Source organism: Bos indicus x Bos taurus, chromosome 4 (assembly GCF_003369695.1).
Source record: "Bos indicus x Bos taurus breed Angus x Brahman F1 hybrid chromosome 4, Bos_hybrid_MaternalHap_v2.0, whole genome shotgun sequence".
Lineage (NCBI taxonomy): Eukaryota > Metazoa > Chordata > Mammalia > Artiodactyla > Bovidae > Bos > Bos indicus x Bos taurus.
In genome coordinates this window covers 26,085,206-26,112,611 of record NC_040079.1, presented here as the reverse complement: position 1 = coordinate 26,112,611, position 27,406 = coordinate 26,085,206, and the positions used below count along the sequence as shown (strand labels likewise).

Below are 27,406 nucleotides of genomic sequence, written 5' to 3'. Positions count from 1 at the left end.
TGCATATATGCACTCCTATTTCCCTTTCTTAGATAAATGAAGCATACAACACATACTTTTCTCTACCTTGATTTAATTTTTTTTTAATGTGAAATAATTACAAACTTACAGAAAAGTTTTCAGTACAGTAAAAAGAACATTTGTTCCCATTTGAGAATAATGGATATTCTAATGGTGAATACTGTATCACCTCTGAATACTTTTTTATATTTTCTATAGAAAGACCATTCTTATACATAGCCAGAATACAAACATTAAAATCAAGAAAATATGGCTAATAGTCACTAAATCCTCAAACCCCACTCAGTTTTATCAGTTGTCTCAATGGAGTCCTTTGTATTAATTACAAAAGGCTCCAGCTCACACTCTTGCATCATATTTACTTGTCAAATCTCTTTGGTCTCCCTTAATCCAAAAGAGTTCTTTGGTCCTTCCTTAACTTTCATGACCTTGACAATTTTGAAAATTTCATGCCCACGATTTTGCAGAATGGCTCTTAGTTGGGGTTTGTCTGCTGATGGTTCCTCATGATTTGATCCCTCAGGTGATGCATCTTCTGCATAAATATCTCAAAAGTAGCTCTGTGTCCTTTTTGTTGCATCAGGAGGTGCAATATTCTTTGCTCCGATACTGATGATGTTCACTTAGATCCTGTCTGCAGGGCTCCCCCTCCCACGCCATGAACGTACTCTCTTCCCCTTTGTTATTAATAAGTATTTTGTAGGAGATTCTTTGAGCCTGTGTGAGGACCCTGTGTGTGTAGGTGTGTGCGTGTGCTGAGTTGTTCAGGTGTGGCCGCTCTTTGCAACCCTATGGACTGTAGCCTGCCAGGCTCCTCTGGCCATTGAATTTTCCAGGCAAGAATCCTGGAGTGGATTGCCATGCCCTTCTCCAGGGGAGCTTCCTAATCCAGGAATAGAACCTGGGTCTCCTGCATTGCAAGCAGATTCTTTACTGCTGAGCCACTGGGAAACCATGTAAGTACCCTGTCCCTCATCAAACTTTCAATTTGTGTGTTTATATCAGTAGAGTCACAGATTGATATTTTATTCAATGGATTATAATCTTTTACTTTACTATCATTATTTTGATGCTTATTGTCTTATATTTGGCCAGTGGGAGCCCTTTCAAGAGGACTTCTGGATCCTTTTAACACATCTCTATTTTCTTTGGGCACTTCCTTGTTTTTTGGTGCAAGATGTCTCAGACTCATTTGTACATTTCTTTAAAAAAAAATTTTTTTTTGGCTGTACCACGCGGCTTGTGGGGTCTTAGTTTCCTGACCAGGGATCAAACCTGTGCCCCCTCAACTGGAAGCATGGAGTCTTGACTACAACCAGGAAGTCCCATTTGTAACTTGCCCTTGGACTAAAATCAACCATTGCTCCAAGGAGTCCCAGTTCCTTTTAGTGGAAAATGTTACTTAGAACCAGTCTGGGCACTGAGGATGGCGACTGCTCATCCTAGGAGTATCGTGGGCACATCAAGGTGCAAAGTCACTTTTGCTTTCACTGTTATCACTGATCCCATGCCCTTTTGGTGGGGAGTGCTAGGAAATATGTTTACATTTATATTTATTCTTGGATCTATCGATGCAAATATATATTTACCTAGAACCATATTTCTACACTGATGTACACATGACAAAATACCACAAGTTTTCCAACTCCATAGCTTCTCCCAGCTTTCCTTCTTTCCATATTTGTAGCTTCTCCTCCCAAAGTGGGAAATCTGGTTCCTGTTAATCTCTTAAAATCTTGACTTATTTGATCAGTTCCTCTGTGCAACCAATCTCAAACTGCAGTCACTTCTCCCCTACAGGTCCTCTTAGTGGAACAGAAGCTCTATCCCTAGAGTGGGGTATCCTCTAGTCGGATACAGCACTCTAGTCCACCCGCCTATTCCCCTGGATCTCTGACACTCCACGACGGGTGGGCCTCCCATGGGAATGTCTCTCTCACCCTGTTTGGGCTTACCTGACTCAGGGGCCCACCTGCTCCACCACGTGCTTACCTCATTCAGCCCACTTCATGGCTTTGGGAATGAATTGTTCAGAAAGGGAAGAAAAAGAAATAAGAGTAAGAAGAAGAGATCTACCTTAAATTTTTTTAAAGTTTTATTTAATATATCTGGGAGGTCACTCTATATCCATTTGTGGAAGTAGAGACATTTTTCATGCCTTTTATTTTTTAACCATTGCAATATGTAAATATATCATGGTTTATTCCATTGCTCCTTTGTGGTGGCCAATGTTTTGCCGTTACAAATAGTTGTCACGTCTGTTTCTGAGGCACCTGGAAACAGTCAAGTCTGGTATTTTTAGAGGTTCTGTACCCTTGGCCCTGTTCTGTAGAAGCCACCAGGCACTCTTTCCAGAACATGTCCCAGATTTCAGAGAAGTCCCCCTCACTAGCCTGTCCAGGGCCAAGGATAGAGGCTTGAGCCACCCATTGGACCACAGACTGGACCTCAGGGAAGCCAAGAACATTTGAGGAGTTCTGGAGACACACTGGGCTTCCCTGGCGGCCCAATTGGGGCTGTCCACGTTGAAGGTGATCAAGGATCCAATCAGAGCCTCTGTTTCAGGAAGGAATTCCTTTAGCATACACAGAGGAAGGTCACAAGTGCTCCAGCTGTACCCAAATGGCCCTGGGATTTGTTCCTTCAGAGGAGTCTCAGGACCCAGGGATCAGCTGAGGAGACACTCTCCAGTCAGCCAGTCTCCCTGCCCTGAACTCTAAGGGCAACCTTGAAGAACCTTGTGTGTGTAATTCTCGTAGGATATTAAATAAGGCTTTGCCCCCCACCTCCGCCTTCAATTATGCTACTTATTTACACAATGCTTTTTTGCATGTAGGGTACAAAGGTACATTTCCTCTTAATTCTTGTTTTCGCAAGTGTCAAATTATGAATTAGAAATGTTTTATAGTAGGCGCTCCTGCAAAGTGCTTGATGGAGAGAGTGTGTGTGTATGTGTGTGTGTGAATGTCTCGTATTTGCATGGGCCAGAACTAAATGAATGATTTTATGAATGAGATTCTTATCAGGATGACACAGGCAGCTTCAGGAGATGAGATGCTCACACGAGAAGGAAGGAGACAGTATTTGGAGGGGAAGGAAGTTAAGAATTTTTGAACACGTGGGTCCTCCAGCTCCCAGGTGTGGATGGGGAGCTGCCAGAGGGAGATCAGAGAGGCCAGTGTTGATGTTCCAGAAAAGTGAGAAGAGGGATGTGGCTGGTGACTGTCCTGCCAGCCGGGCACGAATTATTCATGGGAAGGCATAGAGCCCAGTGGAAAGAACCCCAGGCTATCTATAAGGAGGCTGGTGTGTGACACTGGATGGGTTCTGCTTGGCCTTAAGCAAGTCATTTAAACTCTGAGCTGAAGCATCAGTGGCTGCTCAAGTCCCACAGGGCAGGAATCCACCCTCTGCGTTTCTCAGGACGAAGTAACTTTGTTACTAGGTACAAAGTGTCTGTGCCTGAAATCCTTTCTCCAAGGCAGAGTATAAACAAACAGACCAAAAAAACCCAAGGCATCTGGGTGCAGGGTGGACAGTGAGGCCCAGCCCAAGGATTGTTGTTTTAATTGTTATTTGTTTATTTATTTTGGTCACATGGATTCCATGTGAGATCTTAGTTCCCGGACTAGGGATCAAACCCATGCCCCCTGCAGTGGAAGTGTGGCATCTTAACTGCTAGACCACCAGGGAAGTCCCTCTGGGAACATCTTGACCCTGGCTCTAGGGGGAGAGAGCTGCCTGGAGTGTGTGGGGGTGCTCTGTGGGACAGAGTGGCCTGTGGGGTGCCAGGCACCCCAGGAAAAGCTAGGACTGTCTGTCCAGAATCGCAGGTTATTTCCCTTGCAAAACGAAATTCAAATCTCAGGTTGTATCAGTCTAGGGAAGACAGCTGGGCACAGACGTGTCCAGGGAGGCTGTGGGGACAGGTGTGGACGGTTCTGTCACATGACGGCACTGCTCAGAGACTCTACCCTCTTTCTTGCCAGTCTGAGCTCTCAGAACATGGGGGCTGGCTGTTTTCACAGACCAGTCTGGCATTTCCCCAAGGCTGTCTCTGGGGCCAGAGCCAGGTGAACACAGGCTCCTGAACCCCCAGCCCGCAGGCTCCCCGGGCCCAGCTGGAGAGGCTGAGAGGGCCGCTTGGCCGCCAGCACATGCATTAGTAATGGCCACTGATCCTGCTGGCCCCACACCCTGTTTCCAGAAGGGGACAGTAACCGGAGCCCAGGTGCCCCCTGCTTTCCAGACTCCTCCCTGTGGTGGGGTTATCGGACACCTCTTCTTTTCCTGATCCTTGATCTCCGCATCAGAGTGGAAAGCAAAGATGCTATTTTTCCTCCGACATCCTGAACGTTCCGAATTCATATTGTTGCTTCTTTCAGAGGCTTGTCCAAGGTGGAAGAGTTAGGAGGTGACCTGGGAGGCCTCTTAGGGGCACCTCGGCTCGGGTACAAGTCCTTCCCAGGCTGGACCTCAGTTTCCTCACGTGGACTGTTCAGTGTTCATCTCTGTTCTGAGGCTGGGCTTCCAGGGACCCTGGGATTTGGTTCCTGCCCTAATGGGGGTCGCAGTGGGTGGTGGGAACACAGCAGGGCCACCGTCAGACCACAGCAGGTGAAGTATGTGTGCCAAAGGGCAGCAGCAGCCCAGCTGTGGAGGCTCCTGAGAGGGCGTCCTAGACCAAGCAGGTCTGGAGGGTGCTAAGATTCAAGGAGAGAGGCGGGGTCCAGGAGGCACTGCTCACACACCACTGTCCTCTGGCCCAGGAGGGAGCAAGGAAGCTTTGGGGGCGCTCCTCTCACCCTGGGCCTGCAGAAAGGGCCTCCTCCATTCCCAGGGCCGAAGTTCTCCCTGCCTCTCCCCTGCACCACCCTTCACCCCCACAGCAGCTCGGGGGTGTCCCCAAGGATCCCCAGCTCTGTCCTTGGGCCCGTGGCCTGGCTCCGACAGCTGTCCTTGGGTTGGGGGAGGTTCTGGCCACCCTAAAATGCCTCTTCTAGGAGTCCTGTAGTTCCCCCGTGGGAGACCAGGCATTGCTGTTCTTATTGTTGCTGTTCAGTTGCTAAGTCGTGTCTGACCTAACCTGAACACATCACACTGGGGAAAGAACACCTCCAGGAAGGAGGCCATCAGTGAGGGATGGATAGGCCTGCGTAGGAAGGGGAAACTTTGGGGGAGGAGGTGGGCAAGTTGGGGCTCGGGCAGCCCAAAGACTGAGAAAGTGCAGACAAGAGGGAAGCGGGAGGGCGGGGCCAGCCCAGGCTCCGTAGGGGACCAGCTGTGCGACCTTAATGCCACCGTGACCCTCGTCGATCCACCTCTGCTCACCCACCCGTGGCCCAGGGCGTATCTCGAGATTGCTCCAAACAGAGCTGCCTCTACGTGCGGAGGCTGATGTCTGGGTCCACTAGGGCGGAGGCTGGGGGCAGAGACGGGTGTCAGGGCAGAATGACCAGAGCGGTCTTTTCTGGTTGGAGCTTTTACAAGAGCCCGGAGCTTCAACCGACTGCCCAACACCGGGCTCTGGGGGTCAGAGGCTGTGGCACCTGCCTAGCTTTGCCCCTGTGACCACTTTACCTAGAGCTTACCTAAGTGCTACCACCCTGGGCCTGGGGGTCCTGGTGGCAGAACTAGAGGGATCAGCAGACGGATGGTGGGGCCTGAGGCCCTGGGCCAAGGTGAGGACACAACCCACCCTCGGAGCTTGGTTCTCGTTGGCCCACCCAGGACACCAGGCCCCTGGGCAGGAGGGAGGGTGTCAGAGAGACGATGCCCCAGCCTGGCCAGGCTCAGAGGCCCGGCAGCAGGGGAGGTGTGCTCTCCCTGGAGACCTAGGGCACTCTTGTCCCCAACTTCCCAGGCAGCCCAGAGTAACCTGGGTTTCCAGCACCAGCCACGGCCCTGGAGGGGACACAGTCACGGCTGAGAGGCAGCTGCTGAATAATTCAGCAACGCTGGGTATCTTGATTCCTTGTGGGAGGCCAACTGCCAGCCCCTCAGCCCTCCACCTGGGCTCCCCAGAGCTCCTCCACACCGCCGAGGTCTCATCAGCCCCCTCACTAGGTCGAAACCTGTTTCTCCAGCCCTGCTTTCCCCACAGCTGTGACCCTGCCACAGCTGCCTCCGTCCTCTCCCTCTCCTCTGTGCCTGGGGGCTCAGACAGGTAAAGAATCTGTCTGCAATGCGGGAAGCCCGGGCTTGATCCCTGGGATGGGACGATCCCCTGGAGAAGGGAATGGCAACCCACTCCAGTATTCTTGCCTGGAGAATTCCGTGGACAGAGGAGCCTGGCGGGCTACAGTCCATGGGGTCGCAAAGAGTCGGACATGACTGAGCGATTTTCAGTCACTCACTTCCTCTCCTCTGTCTCACATTATCAAATCTTTCCAATTCCATCGCAGAAACCGCTTTTTATGAGATCCATCTGCCTGGACTCCACTCTGGTCCAAGTCAACACCATCCTGAAACCTCTGACAGCCCCTGGCTGGGCTCCGGCCTGCAGAACGGCACTGTTTGCTCTGCGCTTGATTGCTCACATCCTCCCGTGCTTCAGGCGAAATCCGCATCCCACGTCTTAGGATCAAATCCTGCTTCCTACCGGGGTTCACCCCATCCCTGGTGGTCCCACCTGTACCTCCACTCCAGGCATTTCACCCCCCCTCCAACACCCTCCTGCCCACCCCCACCTCGCCACACACAGCAGGATCAATATGCAGTATGTTACCCTCAGGCTTAAATAAATGCCTCTTCCTCAGCCTGGAACATCACCCTCACCCTCAGCCTCCTCAGCTGTCACTCAGCTCAAAAGATGCAGCTCAAGTCTTCCTCCTCCAAGGAGTCCTCCCTGATTACCATGGCCCAGGCCACCCTAGCTGTGTCTCTATCACAGCCCCTTCTGCAGAGTTTATAACTGTCCAGTCCTGGGTCTGTCTTTTCCACCAGGGTATGGAGTATATGAGAGTGTTAAAAGTGAGTGTCAGCTGCTCAGTCGTGTCTGACTCTTTGCAAATCCACAGACTGTAGCTCACCAGGCTCCTCTGTCCATGGAATTCTCCAGGCAAGAATACTGGAGTGGGTTGCCATTCCCTTCGCCAGGGGATCTTCCTGACCATGGTTCAAACTTGGGTCTCCTGCATTGCAGGCGGATTCTTTGCCATCTGAGCCACCTGTATATATACTTCTCCTTGTGTGTTTATCAGGTATCTACCTTTTCTTTCTTTTTTCGTATTTTATTCATTTGTCTGGTTAAGATACATATAAAATATACTATTTAAACAATTTTGAAGTGTTCTATGCAGTAGTATTAAGTACATTCACAAAGTTGTGAAACCATCAGTTCGGTTCAGTTCAGTTGCTCAGTCTTGTCTGACGCCAGGCTTCCTTGTCCTTCACCAACTCCCGGAGTTTGCGCAGACTTACATCCATCAAGTTGGTGATGCCATCCAGCCATCTCATCCTCTGCAATCATTGTCATGGTCCATTTCCAGACCTCATGCTCCTCTTGTCAGATGGGCCTCCTCTCCTTATCAAGTCAAATCAAGGGCCAGTTCATCCCCTTCTCCTCATCCACGCAGCCCTCCCGCACACCTTGGCCTCATGCTTCTTGCCAAAGGAACACACACAGAACAGTTTGCCACCTATCCATCTCCTATATTGGCGTGACTATGCAGTGTGGGTGCTGCTGCAATTGGCAGTGTCTGCTCAAATAAATCACAAACTGTTGAGACCGGGCCCTAGGCCTCATATGCCTTCAGTGACACCCCTATCCTCCCCGACCCATAATACAAATCTAGGCACACAGAAAGATCCAGTAAGTACCAGGCAATGGGAGTGTCTAGCAGGTGTCATGCCTGGAGGGACATTAGAGCATAAGACACGCTGGGAACTGAGCTAAGCTGTGTGTCCCCAGATCTATTCCTTACTAATAGAGCTCCAAGGGTTTAGAACCCAAATTTTTAAAATATTAATATCAATGCTTTTACCTAATAGCAAAACTTTAAAGAAATTTCTTTTTAAAAAATTTATTTATTTATTTATTTATTGGGCTGTGCCGGGTCTTAGTTACGGCACACAGGATCTTCAGTTGTGGCATGTGGTATCTAAATCCCTGACCAGGGGTCAAACTCGTGATCAAAGCCTTGTATTGAGAGCTCGGTGTCTTAGCTACTGGACCTGCAGGGAAGTCCCAGAACTTTAAAGGGACTTCTAAGTACTTAAAAGTAGAGAGGGTTTCCCTCTACTCAGCTGGTAAAGAATCCACCTGCAATGCAGGAGAGGAGACCCAGTTTGATTCCTGGGTTGGGAAGATCCCCTGGAGAAGGGATAGGCTACACACTCCAGTATTCTTGGGCTTCCCTGGTAGCTCAGCTGGTAAAGAATCTGCCTGCAATGCAGGAGTCCTGGGTTCAATCCCTGGGTTGGGAAGATCCCTTGGAGAAGGGAAAGACTACCTACTCCAGTATTCTGGCCTGGAGAATTCCATGGACTGTATATCTATGGGGTCACAAAGAGTTGGGCATGACTGAGTGACTTTCTAAAAGTAGAGAGGATGGTCTAATGAATTCCCATGTACCAATCACTCAGCTTAGCTTCAGAAGTTGTTAATAAAGGGCTAATTATGTTTCATCTACTACATGCCCTCCCATGATTGGGTTATTCTAAAACAAATTTAAAAAATCATATTATTTCACCCATAAATTCAATATGTATTTTTAAAAGGTAGGTAGTCTTTGAACAAATATATACACACAGTATTAAACAATACATTTCTCACCTATAAAAAATAATAATAATTTCCCAATATGACATCACCAGGTGATCAATACTGAAATCAGATTAATTATATTCTTTGCAGTCAAAGATGGAGAAGCTCTATACAGTCAGCAAAAACAAGACCGGGAGCTGACTGTGGCTCAGATCATCAACTCCTTATTGCCAAATTCAGACTTAAATTGAAGAAAGTAGGGAAAACCACTAGACCATTCAGGTACGACCTAAATCAAATCCCTTATGATGATACAGTGAAGTGAGAAATAGATTCAGAGGATTACATCTGATAGACAGAGCGCCTGAAGAACTATGGGTGGGGGTTTGTAACATTGTACAGGAGGCGGTGATCGAGACCAGCCCCAAGAAAAAGAAATGTAAAAAGGGAAAATGGTTGTCTGAGTAGGCCTTAAAAATAGCTGAGAAAAGAAGAGACGCTAAAGGCAAAGGAAAAAAGGAAAGATATGCCCATCTGAATGCAGAGTTCCAAAGAATAGCAAGGAGAGATAAGAAAGTCTTCCTCAGTGATCAATGCAAAGAAATAGAGGAAAACAATAGAATGGGAAAGACTAGACAACTCTTCAAGAAAATCAGAGATACCAAGGGAACATTTCATGCAAAGATGGGCTCAGTAAAAGACAGAAATGGTAGGGACCTAAGAGAAGCAGAAGATATTAGAAGAGGTGGCAAGAATACACAGAAGAACTATACAAAAAAGATCTTCATGACCCAGATAATCATGATGGTGTGATCACTCACCTACAGTCAGACATCCTGGAATGTGAAGTCAAGTGGGCCTTACGAAGCATCACTATGAACACAAAGCTAATGGAGGTGATGGGATTCCAGCTGAGTTATTTCAAATCCTAAAAGATGATGCTGTGAAAGTGTTGCGCTCAATATGTCAGCAAATTTGGAAAACTCAGCAGTGGCCACAGGACTGGAAAAGGTCAGTTTTTATTCTAATCCCAAAGAAAGGCAATGCCAAAGAATGCTCAAACTACCACACAGTGGCATTCATCTCACACGCTAGCAAAGTAATGCTCAATATTCTCCAGGCAAGGCTCCAACAGTACGTGAACTGAGAACTTCCAGAGGTTCAACATGGATTTAGAAAAGGCAGAGGAACCAGAGATCAAATTGCCAACATCCACTGGGTCATAGAAAAAGCAAGAGAGTTCCAGAAAAACATCTACTTCTGCTTTATTGACTATGCCAAAGCCTTTGACTGTGTGGATCCCAACAAACTGTGGAAAATTCTTAAAGAGATGGGAATACCAGACCACCTTATCTGCCTCCTGAGAAATCTGTATGCAGGTCAAGAAGCAACAGAACCAGACATGGAACAACGGACTGGTTCCAAATTGGGAAAGGAGTACATCAAGGCTGTATATTGTCACCCTGCTTATTTAACTTATATGCAGAGTACATCATGCGAAATGCTGGGCTGGATGAAGCACAAGCTAGAATCAAGATTGCCGGGAGAAATCTCAATAACCTCAGATATGCAGATGACACCACCCTTATGGCAGAAAGAGAAGAACTAAAGAGTCTCTTGATGAAAGTGAAAGAGGAGAGTGAAAAAGCTGTGTTAAAACTCAACATTCAGAAAACTAAGATCATGGCATCTGGTCCCATCATTTCATAGAAAATAGATGGGGAAACAGTGGAAACAGTGATAGACTCTATTTTTGGGGGCTCCAAAATCACTGCAGAGGGTGACTGCAGCCATGAAATTAAAAGACACTTGCTCCTTGGAAGAAAAGCTATGACCAACCTAGACAGCATATTAAAAAGCAGAGACATTATTTTGCCAACAAAGGTCCGTTTAGTCAAAGCTATGGTTTTTCCAGAAGTCATGTATGGATGTGAGAGTTGAACCATAAAGAAAGCTGAGTGCCAAAGAATTGATGCTTTTAAACTGTGGTGTTGGAGAAGACTCTTGAGAGTCCCTTGGACTGCAAGGAGACCCAACCAGTCCATCCTAAAGGAAATTAGTCCTGAATATTCATTGGAAGGACTGATGGTGAAGCTGAAATTCCAATACTTTGGCCACCTGATGCAAAGAACTGACTCATCTGAAAAGACCCTGATACTGGGATGAAGGCAGGAGGAGAAGGAGACGACAGAGGATGAGATGGTTGGATGGCATCACTGATGTGATGGGCATGAATTTGAGCAAGCTCTGGGAGTTGGTCATGGACAGGGAAGCCTGGCGTGCTGCAGTCCATGGGGTCACGGAGTGTCGGACACAACTGAGCAGCTGAACTGAACTGAATATGATCACTCGTTGTTCAAACTTCCCTGATTGTCTCATAATTTTTTTTCTTTGAAAGACTTATTTATTTTCGGCTGTGGTGGGTCTGTGCTGCGCGTGGGCTTTCATAGTCGCAGCAGGCGGGCGCTGCTCTTCGTTCTGGTGCACGTGCGTCTCACTGCAGTGGCTTCTCTCGTTGCAGAGCACACGCTCTAGGGCTTTCGGGTTTCGGGAGTGGCAGCCCGTGGGCTCAGTAGTTGTGGCACTTGGGCTTAGTTGCCTTCAGGCATGTGGCATCTTCTTGGACTAAGGATCAAGCCAGTGTCCCTTGCATTGCAAGGTGGATTCTTAACCACTGGACCACGAAGGAAGTCCCTAAGATTGTTCAAAGAGTTGTCAGGTGGGAGATAAAGACCTTTTTTCCTTCTCTCCTTCCTTCTTCCTACTGCCTAGAACTTGGGATGTGATTTCTGAAGCTCCAGCAGCTATCTTGGACTATGAGGTGACATATGAAAAGTGGAAGCCAAAGTGAGGATGACAGAGAAGAGACAAGGAACCCACTTCACTGTTATTCCTAGTCTTTATTATAGCATAATTTAACATCAGGTCCAGTTGTAAAACATAGAAAACAAAACAAAAAGTTTTAAAGCAATGGGTTAAATATGATAAAAATTACTTTCCTCTCTCATGTAACGTAAGTCTTGAACAAGCAGTCCAGTGCTAACACAGTGGTTCCACAGGGTCACAGAGTATTAGATATTGATGGCTGTGTAACTTCCACCCCAAACTTAGGAGTTTAAAACTACAAACACTGCCTCTGTCTTTCAGTTTCTGAGGGTCAGGAATCTGGGATTCATGAGGCCTGGGCTGCAGTCATTCCTAGCTTGACTGGGTCTGGAGGAGCCTCTGGTTTAGGGCTTCAATTCCCAACCACGTGAGTCTCTCCATAGCGCAGCTCAAAACACATGAGCTGACTCCCCGCTCCTCCAGAGCAAGAGGGCCAAGATGGAAAGACAGAGCAAGACAGGGCACTCAAGGCGGAGGCTGTGGTCTACTCAGTCTCAGAAGTAACATCCTCAAGCCTCTCTTATCCTCCAGCCCCCAGCGCTCCTAGCCCCACCTGCCCCTGCAGCCTGTGTCACTGTCCCTCCATGCCCAGTCCTCTTGCTGCTGGGGAATTCCTCAGGCCCCTGTCCACTGTTCTCTGTCTCCTCTGTATTTTTGTTTTGTGCCTCTGATGGCTGACTTGGCCCCAAGCCACCATTCAATCTCCTTTCGCTCCATACCTCAAGGCCAGCCAGAGCTCTGAGACACCTCCTCTATCTTCCCCCCATATCTATTCCCATCTCCTTAGACACCCCTGGTCACTCCTTACCTGGGCCACCCTGGGCCTTTCTCTCTTTATACAATCCCTCCCCATCCAGCCAGGATGGATCAAATCCTCTCTTCCAGGAAGTCCCCTCTTTGTGGTTCTTTGGAAAGCTTTATTCCTCCCTGCCCCAAAGGTCAGCTGGAGAGGCGGAGAGTAGCAGAGGGTTTGGAGAGTGGCTGGCACAGTGGTAGTGTAGGTACCTGGCTTTTGGTGCCTCTGTGCTGAATTCCCTGGCTGCTCTGGGGGCTCTTTCCCTACAGGGATCACGTTTGAAGAGGTTTATATCCCTACCTCTGGGCCCCCACCCACTAGCACATGGTCCTGGCTTCCGCTGGGGCTTCTCTGTCTTCCGCAGGTGATGCAGAAAGGAGGGATGGTTAGATCCAGGTCGCGTGGCCGGGCCTTTTGTTAGGGAGGACTTGTTCTGGCCGGGTTGCTCTTGAGGACAGGTCTCCAAAGTCCCTCAGCTCCTCTCATATCCCAAACCTGGTCATACAGCCCCCCAGGAATTCTGGGGTCCCGCCTTGACATTCCAACAAGCCGCTGCTTACTTATTAAGCACGTTCATCTGTCGCTGACCACCAGGAGCCACGGCTAAGGCAACAGTCAGGCTTCGAGGCTCCGGCTCCTACTGAGATGGGCAGGGACGGTCCAGGCCAGGGAAGGGGAGCCAGGGGCGGCCTCTGTGGCACCAACGGGGAACACCGGGGGGTGGGGAGGGCCATATCCAAGGCTCATATTTGGTGACCTCACTGCTTTTCTTCCTGACAACCTCAGGGCACCGCGGGTCTCCCGGTCCCACCCCGGCCAGCTGGGCGGGTACAGGGCCTGAAGGGCGGGTCCGTCCGAAGCCGAGGCCGCAGCGCAAGGCTCGCGCGCCCTCTAGTGCCGGAGGCGGGACCCGCTAAAATGGCCCGGGGTGGGCCGCGCCCCTCCGCGCCCCTCCGCGCCGGCCTCGGACCCCCGCCCCAACCGGCCCGCGGCAGCGTCCCCAGACTCGAGGAGGAGGGAGGAGGCACTTCCGTCCCCGTAGGGGACACCTGCGAGCCCCCGGAGTGACTGTAGCTTGGGGTCGCAGGCTCCAGCCAGCAGCGCGCGGCGGGGCGCACGGCCAGGGGTGCCCTCACGTCCTGGAAACTACGAACCCGTGGCCGCGGGCCCGACCTCGACCCCGACCTCCACCCCGGCCGCTGCTATGATTCGCCCACGATCCCGCTGCGGGGTCCGCACGATCCCAAAACACTCTCCGCGGGTCTGGGTGTGCGGGTCTGGGTTCTGCGCCCCCTGAAGTCTCTCTTGTGATTGGTTCTCTTGTCCTAAAAATTCCTTCTCCACCCCGAGCCGTCCAGGGCTGCGCGGTCCAGTGGGTGGCCAACCAGACACTTGTGGCTCTTGAGCCCGTGCCAGGTGGTGACTGAGAAACTGAATTTTTCGTCTTATTTGATTGTAATTAACTATTTCAAAACCAGCAGGGTCCAGGTTGAGATGTGCTGTGTAAAACACCCACTGTATTTAAAAAGAGTTAGCACCGGAATAAGAATGCAGAATATTTCATGCATTTTAAAATAGTCATTACACACTGAAATAATATTTTGGATATATCGAGTTAAGTAAAACATTACTTTTACTTTTTTTTTTATAAAAGAAATGTGGCTACTAGAAAAATTTAAATTATTGATGTAGATGGTATTCTATTTTTATATTTCTGCTCTAGGTTTCAATCTGAGTTTCCTGACTCCACTCCAGGGCCCAGAGGTTGGGGACACTGCTATCAGTGGAAACGGGGATGTATGTGGGGAAAGTCCCTGACCCTCACGGATCAAGCCCACAGGGTCTCTGGACAGGTCAGCTAGCCTCACCGGGTCAACCAGGAGGCATCCTGAAGGAGCCCCAGGTGGCAGGATGAGGCTCACAGAGACCCAGGTGCCCACAGACCCAGTTGAGCACAGAAAGTTGTCTATGACCTGAAGATATAGGTCCATCCAGCATGGGTCATGCCACACACTGTGTGCCCAGGTCTCTTGGCACCTCACAAGGAGTTAGTGCAAAGTGGGGCCAAGGCCTGGTTTACTTTCTGAGAGGCTTCTAGGGCCAGTGTGAGGATGGCATGGGGAAGCCCCCAGGGGTCACAGCTCACGGTGGTTATCTCTGCAAGAGAGCGCTGTGGAAGACCTTCATGGGTCTCTGGAATGTCCTTTTGTTAGCAGCACAGAATTCTTTGGAGGAAATCTGTAGAAGTACATCTTTTAAAAGCTTAGCTTTACTTTAATGTACACTTTTACTTGCACATTCGCAGGTACCTGACCCACTGTTTACAGAGCTGGGGAGAACTGAATTTGGCCTGAAGCTTCTCAAAGCGAGCTGCTTGCTCAGCGCTGGCTGACCTGGGTGATAGGAACCGAGGGAAGGGGAGCTGAGTGAGATCGGAAGGCCAGAACCCACCAGCAGTCCAGCCGCCCCTTCCCAAGTTAATCATCAATGATAGGGTGGCAAGAAGGGCCAATTTTTTCTTTTAGGGAGGTCAAGTCTGTTCTTGCCACCCCGAGTCATTTGACACTAGAAGCCAAGTTTGAGCCCCAAAGTGCTCTGAGGAGCCCAGGTTCACAGAAGTGCCCCGACCCTTTTGAAAAATAAACATCCTTCATTATATGGGTCTACACCCACACTTGCACACACACACCCCACACACACAGTGAGAGGGGACATGATCCGGCTCCTTTTACCTTCTAACAAATCCCTAGTGTGTGTAACTGCAGTTCTGAGTGCACAAACCCTGTAACGTGAGGCACTGGGGGGCAGGCTTGGCCCCAGGTAGATTGTCCCAGGCTCACTGGGGTGTCTGAATCCCTGAGAAGCCTGTGAGCTCCCCCTAAACAAGGCTGCTTGGTCTGTCAAGTGGCTCCCAGGACTGCAGGACCTTGCAGATCCAAGGACTGTGGGAGCCAGACAAATGCCCTTTGCTGTGGTACTAGGTGGAGAGCAGAAAACACCAGGGTCCAGTGTCACAGAAATCTATTCCCTGAGGCAGAGAGCAGCCTTTGGAGATAAGAGTTTAAAGCAAGCATAAGGGGCTCTGAGCCCATAACTTTCTGTTCCAGGACAGTATACTTCCGAAACCCGGCATTCCCTTCTCAGGAAAGGGGCAGCGCCTCAGGCAGGCACCAAGAGCCCCCTGCCACTCAGGAAGCAACTGGACTGAGGCTGAGAAGTAAGTGATGCTGGGTGAGACTATGGCGGGCAGGGACCCAGCACTGGACGCTCTGAGACTCTCCTCGTGGCGTTTTTTACAGCAGCTGCCTGTGTGGTTATCAACAGGATGCTGGTTCACATCACCCTTAATTCTTTCAGCTCGAAAATGGGTGCTCTGAACTCCTGGTCTTTAGGTCCAAAACCTCTAACCTCTGGTCTTGAAACCTTGGTGTTTTCTCAGGTCGAGACATCTTCTTCTCTCAGGATACTAAGATATGATATCATTTCAGAGCCCAGATGGAGTTGTGAGTCATAAAATGTCAGTCAAAGCCTATTAGTTTAGGGACTTGATGTTACAAATGAACCTGAGGTCCACGGAGCTCAAGGCCACAGAGCTGGTTTCAACAGACGAGATGGGACCAGGACTCACAGCTGGTCCAGTTCTTCGGTCCCCTACTCCCCTGGCTGAGAAGTTAGCGAGCTGTCAGAGCCGGCTGTCAACTGTTTTGTCTCTGAGCACTGCGAGCAGCCAGGGGAGCTGGAGATGCTTGCTGGCACCAGAGCAGGGTTCCTAGGTGGTCTTGCCCTCCTCTCTGGTAGATAAAAAGCTGTGCCTACAGTTGAATGCACTGGGATGCAGTGAAGAAAAAAAGAAGTGTGGGGGAGATGAGTAAGGAGAAAACAGTGCAAGAGAGTTGGGGGGACAAGGGCATGTCACCAAAGGAAAACTCTTCCCTTTGTCTGAAGGGTCTTCGAACTTAATCCAGCATAGGACAAATGAGGAAACATCGCCACCTGCTGGCCGATGTGGACAAGTGCTGTAGAAAAAGAGCTGAAATGTCCGGCTAATCCACTGATCAGCTTCCGACCCAACACCCACTGCTTCCTCCCTTCCTTGTTGAGGCAGATGAGCCCTGGCAGGAAGCTGTACTGCCTGTGAACTCCACGCCAAGGGGGTGCCTTTTGCTCAGCATGAGTTAACAGGGTCTAGAGGTCTGGGCTGAAGAGCAACACAGGAGCCACGCCTGCTGAATCACGTGGGGTTAGGCCGGGTCCTCCAGCCTACAGAATAGATGGTTTTTCAAGACGTTAGTAGAGAAGCCTCAGAGACAGCCCCGTTTATAGCCGGCAGTCACCTGCCACTCCAGGCGTAGGGACAGGGCTCTGTAGGCAGTTTCTACTGTCTACACACGACCCTCCCTTCCCAAACTAACCCAGTCATCTGCCTTGTAAGAAATTCTCAGTTAAAAAAAAAAAAAAAAGTCAATGTCTGCTGCTCAAAGGAGCCAGATGAACAGGGCAGATGTTTTTTAAAAAATTGGGATCAGTAATCACAGGGGCTATTATCTTATTGATCAAGGTCCAGCCATTTGCCAAGGTATATACACATTTTATTTAAAAAAAGTTTACAGTTTTTCATTATACACAACTATTAAGAGGTTATAGTCAGAAGAGGCATTTGTCCTGTTGACAGACGTGCCCACTAGATCATCACAATGCAAGGAGAAAGGTGGGAGGGAGGACAGGGGGCAAGGAAAAAATAAGTGATAAAAAGCTTAGATTTCAATTAAGGGCTGGTAAATCCCTTTTATCTCTTCAAGTATCACACAATATGTACCAAATACAATCAGTAAATAACGGCCATTTCTTCCCAAGCCCACAGCCAAGACAATTATTTGCTGACTTAAGAGAGTCCTGGCCTTTCCTCAGGTGAGTGGAGAACCTGCACCCCTTCCCCAATGGGCCTCCACTCCATCCAGTCCCTAACGGAATCTCCAAGGTGTTCAGTGGCCAGAGAAAATATGAACATGGATTCAGAAGTCCAAAGAAACGCAGGTCTGCGTCCAATCAGAAATGATTTTATTTCAGTCAGTAAGGCCGTGAACCCAGGCAGGAAGATATGAGATGAATAAAACTCTTACTAACTTTTGTTAATGGCTTTTACCTTTCTGATTGAGTCCCCAGAACACAGAAGGGTCACATGCCATTTAAAAATCAAACACGAGTTCCCAGAAAGCTGGTGTCTAACAACTTCATCATGGAGGCTAGCAGAGGATCTGTTTTTCATGATTCTCAGCCACCCCAACAGGACGCCTAATAAAAAGGAAGTGTCAGGTCAAGGCCAACTAGGGCTTCTGGGAGCCTTGTGAGGGGGAAAGAAAGATTGCTTCAGAGGGAGACACTCTTCTGGAGCTTAGATCAGCCTGTTGGCAATTAGAACCGCTTTTGGAGTGGAAGAAAAATGTTAGGTACTGGAGAGATATATGGCAACTTCTGATAATTATCTCACTAATATCAAACGCTGGTAACCTGCACAGTAACCTCAAGGAGGGCGATACAATTGACGAAAACGCATAAATGCCAGTGTCTAGGTTGGCTACCATAAAATGCAGCCCGTGAGGCCCCGGTGCTGGGGAGGCTGGAGGGCAGTGGGCCGTGGTGAGGCCATCTCATCTGTTGTGTTTGGTGAGAGATGGAGCTCGGTCATTTGAACAGGGGCAAAGAATGCTTTGTGCTGATAAACCACCAGGTAGGATTTCAAAAGTGAGGGGTACTAAAGAAGGGGAGGGAAACCTGCCGGAAGCAGCTCTGATCTACCACTACCACCTTTAAAAATGTGCAGCCTTCCTGAGGGGCTCTGGATGCTTCTCAAGAGTGTTGCGATGGGACAACGTGGAAAAAAGCTTTTGGTGTCATACCACCCCTTGCTCCAGACTCACTTGACCAACTGTTATTGGGGACCTAGAGTCCTCAGAATCACAGCCAGACCCTCTTCCAGCTTCCTCTCCTACCTCTCTCAGGCACTGGGAAGGGACAAAAGTTAGTGTAAAAAGAGAGTCTGTTCAGCTTATCAAAAGGCAGTTTCCCCGTGGAGAGGAAAAGCTTCACACAGAGCCCAACACATGCACGGGACCCAGGTTAGTGCCCAGAAAGCACAGGCTTGAACAGAAGGCGGGGGGGTTCAGCGTGACGCGGGCAGCTATTCCAGGAGCTTCCAGTGCTCACAGAGAAGCCTAAGGGCACCGTCACCACACAGACTTGGGTGGGCGCGCACGCACACGTGCACACACACACACTGCAGCCATACTCGTACCAGCTTCTGAACCCCTGCAGCCGCCCCCAACAAATCTCCAACTGGGAAATTCTGCACCACCAGACTCCTAGTGCCGGTGCTCTCGAGTGCAGCGAGCTGGTGTCTTTTTGTTAGATCAACATGGATTTAAGTTGGGGAGGAGAGCTGTGGCACTGCTCGCGAACCTTCCCTAAACTTGCTTCTGCTAGTTTTGTTTCTTTGTTTTCTGACAAGATTAAAAGCAATTTTTATCTGGACATTATTTTTTTTTCCGAAAGGTAATTAGAACACTATTGTTTATACAATATTGAAAAAATACAATTTTTTATTGTTTGAACTCAAATCACCACCCAGCACTTTAAGCCTACCCTAAGTCGCACCTACAGATTACGGTTATAGCACAAGCAAACTGCTAATTCAGCAGGTAAGCAAGTTAGTGCCAGCAGAGACCCTCCCTCCCCCGAAGTAATGAGAAGACAACGTGCTAGATAAGAGTTAAAGTACACCATTACATGTTAAATAGTTAATACTACCCTTCCAACAAGCCACAAATGCTAGAGAGAGAACTCAGTACGTGAACTAACCACAGCCCTACTTAACTGCACTTTTTTTTTTTTAAAGAAAACCTTTTGCTTCATGCCCGTAATTAACGTAAGTAAATTATTTGCTTTTTATTCAGGAAAATAATCATGCTAAAAGCAGGTTGTACTTTATATAGATTTTCAAAGAAAAGACTGATTGTGCTTTCTGAATAAAAAAGATAGGGTATCTTCCAACCTCAATGACTCATATCTTGTGGAATATAGCACTTCTAAAACTAAAAACACACATCAAAAAGAAAGATTAAATTTTCCCAGTAGGACATTCAAAAATCATCTTTAGAAGATTTTAGGATTGGCTGATTCTGCTATTGTCCTATTGGTTGTGGCAAAAAACAAAAGTCCACAGAGCTACTGTCTGAAGTTCTCCAAATTCAGCAGGCAACACTCGGATCTGAAAGAAACTCTGCCAGCAACCTGGACACATGGTTAGCTGAGTAAACATTTGATTAGCAGGCATTGAAACTGTCTGATTTCCTTTTAACATACACAGGAGAGAAAATTCTCTTCCCTAAAAACCTGTTCTACGTCGTATTTCTGAATCCTTTCCTCCTATTCAGTCTCACTCAGGGGAAAAAAAAAAAAAAAGCTGTTTTTCCCATGGAGAGTCACTTTGGGTACAAGAACCTTTATTTGTTCCAATTATTACTCATTATAAATTTAGAATGTGTGCTGGGTCTACAATACCCGTTTCCCATTTCCACAGGCAGATGATGACCAGGCTACTGTCAAGAGTGCCAGCAGAAGGGAACACAAAGTCAAAGCGTGAGCAAGAGGACCCAGGAGGCACAGCCGCCAGCAGGGTCTTCTCCCGAGTCTAACAGTCCGCTGAGCGGCTGTCCAAGGGGGAGGCCATCTCTTGGAAGGTGAAGATTAAATGTGCAACCTAAGCACGATGCACACACACGCACACACACCAAAATTTAAAAAAAAAAAAAAAAACACCACCACCAACAACCCGAAACCTTGAAACAAAACCCCCCACGAGCACCCTCAAAGTTAAAGCTCTTAGTCCAGGGCAGCGGTCTCACAGTGGCCAACAGCACGATGAGGGCAGACTCTGCCGCAGGAGAGGAAACTTCTTCCCAGTCACTTTTCTCCTCCTGTCTTGTCCTCTCAAAAAATGGTCTGGAATATAAGTTCTACCCCAAAGAAAAAATAATCAGATTCAGCAAAACCATTTCCAAAAGGTTCTCCAAAGCAAAAAAACACAAAACACTTGTGGCTGCAGGGCCTGGTAGCAAGAAGGGCAGAAATCTACATATAAAAATGTACTTAAAATCCCAGTCGAAAAAAATCGTTTTAAGTTTCAATACTCCAATGAGCTCCCTGTTTTATATTGTTACTCCACAGAAGTGGGGCCACCTGGGATGCACAGGAAGGAGCAGCTCTGATCCTAACGTGGCTGGCTCTAAATGCTCCCACAGCAGGCCTTTTCCTCCCCAATTTTTTCCTTTCCGTTTTGAAAAAGCACTATTCTATCTTCACGTCCGAGAGCTGGTTGGTTTTGGTTTGTTTCTTTGGAACCATCAATAAAAGAAGCAACTTTTTCCTGTTATTTTGACTCAGGCCTATCTATCAGAGCGGCTATTCCTTTTGACAGTTCAGTAGCACACAGGCTGACTTGGCCAAATGGACTTATCAATGCATGCATTCGGACCGCATATTGCTACCAAAATGGAATGTGGGAATATGCTATGCACCTCAGGTTGAGAAATGACCAAGAAATCAAGATCTAAAGGGTGATATATAATATATATATATCAATGCTATTATTCATAAAAACCTTGTTTAGTAATAAAAAAAATTGCTTTGTTTAAATATGAATATTATAGTCTGCTTCTCATGGTTAGGAAATAATAGTCTTTCTGAAAAGCAGGTGCTTTTTCTACTACAACTCCATATCCTGGGCCTCGTCTTCCGAAAAGTCAGACATAGAACTCTCCGATGAGCTGTCTCCAGTGCCCTCTTCCTGCTCTTTCAGTGCCTCCTCCGTTGCATATTTCTGGATGTACTCTGCACAGGGGGTGGGGAAGAGAAAACACAGTAAGCGGGCGGGCATGTGCTTCAGTGACCCCCAAAGCTGCCGAGTCCAAGGGAGCCTCACGCTCTCCCTGTGCTGCAGGGGTGAGGGGACAGACAAAGATGACAGTTATTATAGTCACTAGACTATAAGCAAAGGGGAAAACTGCACAGGGAGATGTCTTTGGATGTTATGCATTTTGCCCCCTTGGTGAGAGAGGCAGAGCTGAACACTTGATTTGCAGGGGAACAGACACTGCACCACCACCCTCAAGTCTCCCGTGGGCCATCACCTCCCCCGTGGGCATGTATGAGACAGCTGACCACCGCTGGCATCGGCAGCAAGGCTCAGGACAGCTGGCACACGTCCCGGACCCTGTCCTCCAGCCAGGGTGCTCTCCCTCTCTCCTTGCTGTCTACTGATATGGCTGTACTCCTCCAAACTTGGTGGACCAGGGAAATGCAAACCCCACACTTTCTTTTTACTTCCTATATTCATAAAACTATTCACCACTCCCCCCTTCCCCGGACAGAACAGGGCTAATTATGATTTCATAGTCATGTATAAGGAAATCCCCCATCATTTTTTAGGGTTGCAGTTATGTAATTACAGTCAGCCCAAATCTATTATTTTAGAAGTAGGTTTTAGTCTAAACAGATCCTGCCTGTCAGGTTTTGAAGCAGTGGGTGAAAACAGTCTCTCGATCTGCTCAGGAATGAGTTGCTATCTGGGGACACAGAGAGCCTGAGTGTGACTTCACCACTTATTCATTTATTTACCTGAAGATTTACGTTGTTGTAGCCTAGGCTGAATCTGCTGGTTCAAAAAATGTTAAGAAGTTTGAATAAACAAACTTTTCCTAAAAGCTCCAGGTGCAGACGGTTTTCAAGTAAACAGCCTACACATAATGTGAAAGGGCAGGACAGACTCCCACCCAGAAAAACACGTCCTCACGTCTGTACGCTGGCTGTTCCCCCTCCGGAGTGGTGGCGGTGAGGAGAGAAGGTAAATGGGCCAAGTCTGAATGATTCGGTGCAGGGCCAGGGAAAAGTATTGTTTATATTTTCAAAGGATTGTTTTAAAAAAAAGAAAAGAAAAGAAAGAAGAGTATGTGACAGAGACCGTATGTGACCAAATCTGGGCCTTAACAGAAAAAGTTTGCAGGGTTCTGACTTACACCCCTGCAGATTCATTACAATGAAATTTTACGCTGAAAACAGGATTTCAAAAGCCCCTGGCTAGGTAGGAATCTGCCTTAATTCTTCTTAGTGTGAGAGAAACGTTTACTAAAGTCTTAGAAATTTTATTTTTACTCTCTGATGGGCTGGCTATTTTGTTTCTTTGTAGAAAGAAGTTGCTGCATAGTGACATTGCTCTCGGACACTGTAATTCCACACCATCAGTGCATTCAAGGAGACCATCCTGTATTAAGGGCTTACTGGGAGGAGGCTTTTCAGGAGACAAGAGAAATGCAGAGCAAGGTCACTGATGAGCAGGAGACACACAAAAAAGCAGTTAGGTAGGGGGTTCAGTGCCAGGCAAAGGGATGCGGGAGGAAGGGACTGTGGTCCTGGAGAGTCAGGAAGGCAGTATCTGCCCTGAACTTTCAAGCAGCTCCTTGAAGCAGCACAGGAGATGCCACCCCAGGGGAAAGGCGTAGACAGCCCCGCCCCAAGCATGGGGAGGAGGAAGTGGCGGGGATGTCGAGACACATTCAGACAGAACTACGTTTGTTTTTTCTTTTAAAAAATCTGAAGCAAACAAGGCAAAAGGTACAGGTTTTGCTACAGTTGGATAGTGGGTACATAGTTAAGTTATTCTGCTTTTCTGCATGGTTGAAAACTCTCTGACCAACTACGGAAGCAGATACAGTTGGGTATCCGAAACTCTTCAGAAAGCTCCAGTGGTGCCCCGTCCTACAGACAGTTCAGTATCTACAAGATAAAACAGCACCAACTAACTATGAATCATGCACACAGTAAGAAAGGTTACACTTACCTACGCTGACACTGAAGCAGTAAGGGGTGAATTAGCTTCCTAATGGGTAGGTGGAGTGGAGCGGTGAATAGAGACACCGAATGGAAGTCTGGGATGGGAAAAGTTCTCAGAAAGGCAAGGGTTTGTAAAAATACCACAGCTGCAGGGAGGAAAATGTGTCTTGAGAAAAACCCAAATGATTAAGAAGAGAGGAGGTCACGGATTCAGCAGAAGAGAGGAAGAGAAGCTAAAGCTAGACTCCATGAGTTTCAGGGAAGGAACCGAGAAGTTTGAAAATCAAGGGAAATAAACAGCAGGACTCTAAAGGAGTCCACAGGAGCAGAAGAAGGCTTTTGACACGGGGAGACCTCTGACAGTCTGGGGATGGTGGGGAACCAGGAGGAGGAGGAAGACTAACAGTGCTAAGAGGAAGGGGATAAATGGAGAACAAGATCATGTTGGTGGGGGGACTGGGTCTGAGAAATAAGACAGGATCTCCTATTTCCTATAGGAGGAACCAGAAAAGATGGGGATATATAAGGTAAATTTATATACCTATAAATATATACCTTTAAATATATATATGTATGAAGGTACAGTAGGAACCTGGGGTGCGCTCAGGTCTGGTAGTCATGATCTTCTCAGGTTACTAAGGAACACAAAGTGAGACTAATGTTTTGGATCTAGAGCCCCCTAAGCTGGAGCTTGCTGCTCAAAGATAAAAAAAGGAAGTTAGGTTCCTATAGCAGATATGTACTAAAACAGGAAAAGTGCTAAACAGAGAGGCATAATGACTGTAAGAACTATAGAAATATGCTCTGCAGAGATATCTGTGGGTTGCAGACACTAAGTGATTCTTATGTCAAAATAATACAGTCTCGTAACAGAATTTTATCTGGTTGAAAAGGAAAAACATGTTTTCTTGAAATATATGTTTCTTTGGCTATGTCAATATTCTGGCTACATAAATTAGATATTAATTGGCAAAGCACTTGAGACTTAGGTAAGTTAATGAGAGTAGATTTATTTGTATTTTATTTCAACACAAAGTACCAAATACCCTAAGAGACTAGGGAAGAATGAGAAAACGAAGGAAAAATACTGTTCAACAAATAGTCCCAGATGAGCCCATCTGTCTCATACTTTCACATTTGAGACTGAAGACCTATGCATTCTGGGCTCTCAAATTATTTCTACTGCCATCGCTTGCAAATGTACTCAGAGGGGCTGGCCACTTTGCAGAAGCTCCTATTCTGAGCAGCTCTGCAGATGAACAAGTCAAGCTAAAAACTGGGTAAAAACCAATGCCTGCCATTTGTTAAGAGCCTGTTTTCATGGACTTTGAAGGCCTCTCCTTTCTTGTAGAACTTTATGTATCTAGACCTTCCACTACGACAGTTCTCAAACATCTAAGAGACAAAAGAATGTGATGAATGCCAGTAACCCAGTGTGTCGCTTTAGCGGCTCTCTCACAACCCCACCTTCATTCTAATGAGACTCGTGTCCCGTTCGCACGTACGCTTAAGAACGGGAAAACAGGATTCTAAGTCTTGAAGGATGAGCCACTACCACTGGCACAGATCTCAGCTTCAACAGCACATTCTCAAGTTTTGATAGAAAAATCCACAGCACCAAAGCACTGGGACAAATCCCTGCAGCAGAGAGAAAAGTACCTTAGATGTAAACTTCCCCAAATGCAAGCAAGCCAGTATGGGAACAAGAAAAGAGTTCTTGGGTAGTTGGGTAATTTTTAATCAACGGGTAAAATGATATAATAAAAAAAAAAGTCTAATGATGAATTCAATAATTATTCCCCAACTCTCAAAGTTAACTGATGTCCTGAAAGGCCAAGATGATTTCATGTATTTCAAAAATGTGAGATTATGCCTTTCAATTAATACTTTACCCTCAAGTAAATTTTCTAAATTACAAGACAAGAAGAAGCAAGTGAAGGCAAAAGTTCTTTCCAATAGGGGGTCACAGGGATTTCTAGCAGGGTTATGTCTGCTTCTACCCAACTGATAAGTCTCCACTTCCTCATCCTTTGTTACTCTGCTTTCTCCTCTTCTTTGAAACCTTCTTCTTTTTAAAGGTGTCTCAGGCCCTTGAAGCTACAGAGGCTAGTGAGCTCTGCTTCAGCCCAGAGCTGTCTCTTTTTAGGCCTGAGAAAAATTATGAGTAACTAAGAAGGGGTTTTAATGATGAACACCTAACAGACTTAAGTTCTTCTGTCTCCAGGCTAAGCTATTTGCCTTACCTTTAATTTTCTGCTTGTATTCTTCTGGTCGATGGAGGTACATAGCTGCAGCGTCACCATTGAGAGGATCTATGGGGTTGGGATAGGCCAACAACTGGGGCAGGAAGGACTCAAATATATTGGTAAGATCTGAAAAACAAACAGAAGTATGTCATGTGCGTCAAGTATGCCAAGTTCACCTAAGATTCACTTGACTTCAGTAGTCAAAGCTTCTTACCTTCCAACATATTTAACTACATGGAAATTTTCCATAAAACTGTGGTCTATTACATGTGACTTATATTACATATTCGTTTCAACACCAATTTTAAAATTTAATTTGAAGAAACAGATCAAGGTACACTTGATATTCTCTATGAAAGGCAACTGTCCCAATTCTAATTCACTCCACTCTGTAAACTGTGAATTCAGAAATACTACAAGGTTTATTAAAACTTGTACCCCAACACCGTATAAGCACTCTACATTCTTACAAAGTGAGCAGTTAATTTCTTAGCATCGACATTTTCTATGATTTTGGAAATCCCCATTCTGAAAAGTATTCAAGCACCAGGTCTTATAAAAACTGAATACAATATTATGGGCCTTGACATTTACTTCAATTCTCCTAACTTCTAATGGAGGTAAATATAATCAGTTTTTCAATTATTCTGGGCAATGAGGGTAGGAACCTATATGGACCATTTAAAATCATAAACCATTGTAAGACAGGTAAGTACCAACTTCCTCCTTTTATTAATACTCACTTAAATAAACACTATTAACTCTCTCCTTGCCAGATTCAGCATAAGGTGCTGGGTGTACACGGATGACATCTACATACACAGCAAAAGCAACAAAACCCTGCGGTTACCTAGCGCTTTATGAAGGAAGCAGGCCTTGAAAACTTCTTAGCACAGCCACGTAACTTTAGAGATGCTCTGACTTCCATCCTGTTTGCTGCTCAGTTAGCAGACAGTGGACTGTGGAACCTTAGCACTTCCATCTCTTTGCCCACTCTAAGTTAGTCACCATGTTTTATAAAAAACATTTCTGTTTCTGGAGGGAATGCTGAAGAATAGTAGCATAAGAACTACTTTTCAATTTATTCTGCTCTTTTCATGGATTTTGTTTTAGAGTGGGCGCTCTCATGCAGTATTATAAGTGAATGTTTTGTCAAGCCATGTCACTTTAGTGATTCCCAGCCAGGGGTGATTTTGCTTCCCAGCGGCCACTTTAGCAATGTCTAGAGAAATCTTTGGTTGTCACAACTGTGTGGGGGAAGAAGTAGGGGAGGCTGGGGTGCCACTAGCATCTAGTGGCCAGAGGCCGGGGATGCTGCTGAAACGTCTTACAATACAGTGCACGGGGCAGCCCTCCACGATGATTATCTGGGACCAAAATGTCAACAGTGCAACACCCTGGTCTAGATAAAAGGGGTCAGCAAACTTTCAAAAAGGGCCAGAGCAAATACCGGTTTAGGCTTGGTGGGCCACACTTGGTCAGTCATAGCTACTCAACACTCAGCTCTGCCATGTAGCACAAAAGAAGCCATAGATAACTGATAAACAAATGGGTGTGGCTGTGTGCCAATAAACCTTTACATACAAAATCAGGCAGCCAACGTTTGCTGACCTCTGCTCTAGAAAAATCCTACAAGAAGCAGATTGTCCTTGTCGTTATAAGGTTAAAAAGCTGAGCACTCAAAAAACTCTATGACATCATGGATGGACTGGAATGGCATTATGTTAAGTGAAATAATTCAGACAAAGAAATACTGTATGGTTTCACATGTGGAATCTCAAAAAAAAAAAGAAAGAGGAAGAAACAAATAGCGAACAGACTGGTGGCTGCCGGAGACAGTGGAGGTGAGGCGGGCAAAACGGCGAA

At 47.1% G+C, this 27,406-nt stretch overlaps 1 protein-coding gene across 1 annotated transcript in view; it reads right to left on the bottom strand.

The window, feature by feature from the left end:
* Positions 1-16,982: 16,982 nt before the first annotated feature.
* The window catches only part of UBE2H (ubiquitin conjugating enzyme E2 H), a 102,220-nt gene continuing 91,796 nt past the window's right edge, over positions 16,983-27,406 (bottom strand). The window contains exons 6-7 of the mRNA XM_027539005.1: positions 25,538-25,666; positions 16,983-21,296 (exon numbers count right to left, since the gene is read on the bottom strand). Of these exons, the coding sequence (XP_027394806.1) occupies positions 21,172-21,296; positions 25,538-25,666 (254 nt within the window). The 3' untranslated portion in view covers positions 16,983-21,171. The remainder of the gene's footprint in view (positions 21,297-25,537; positions 25,667-27,406) is intronic.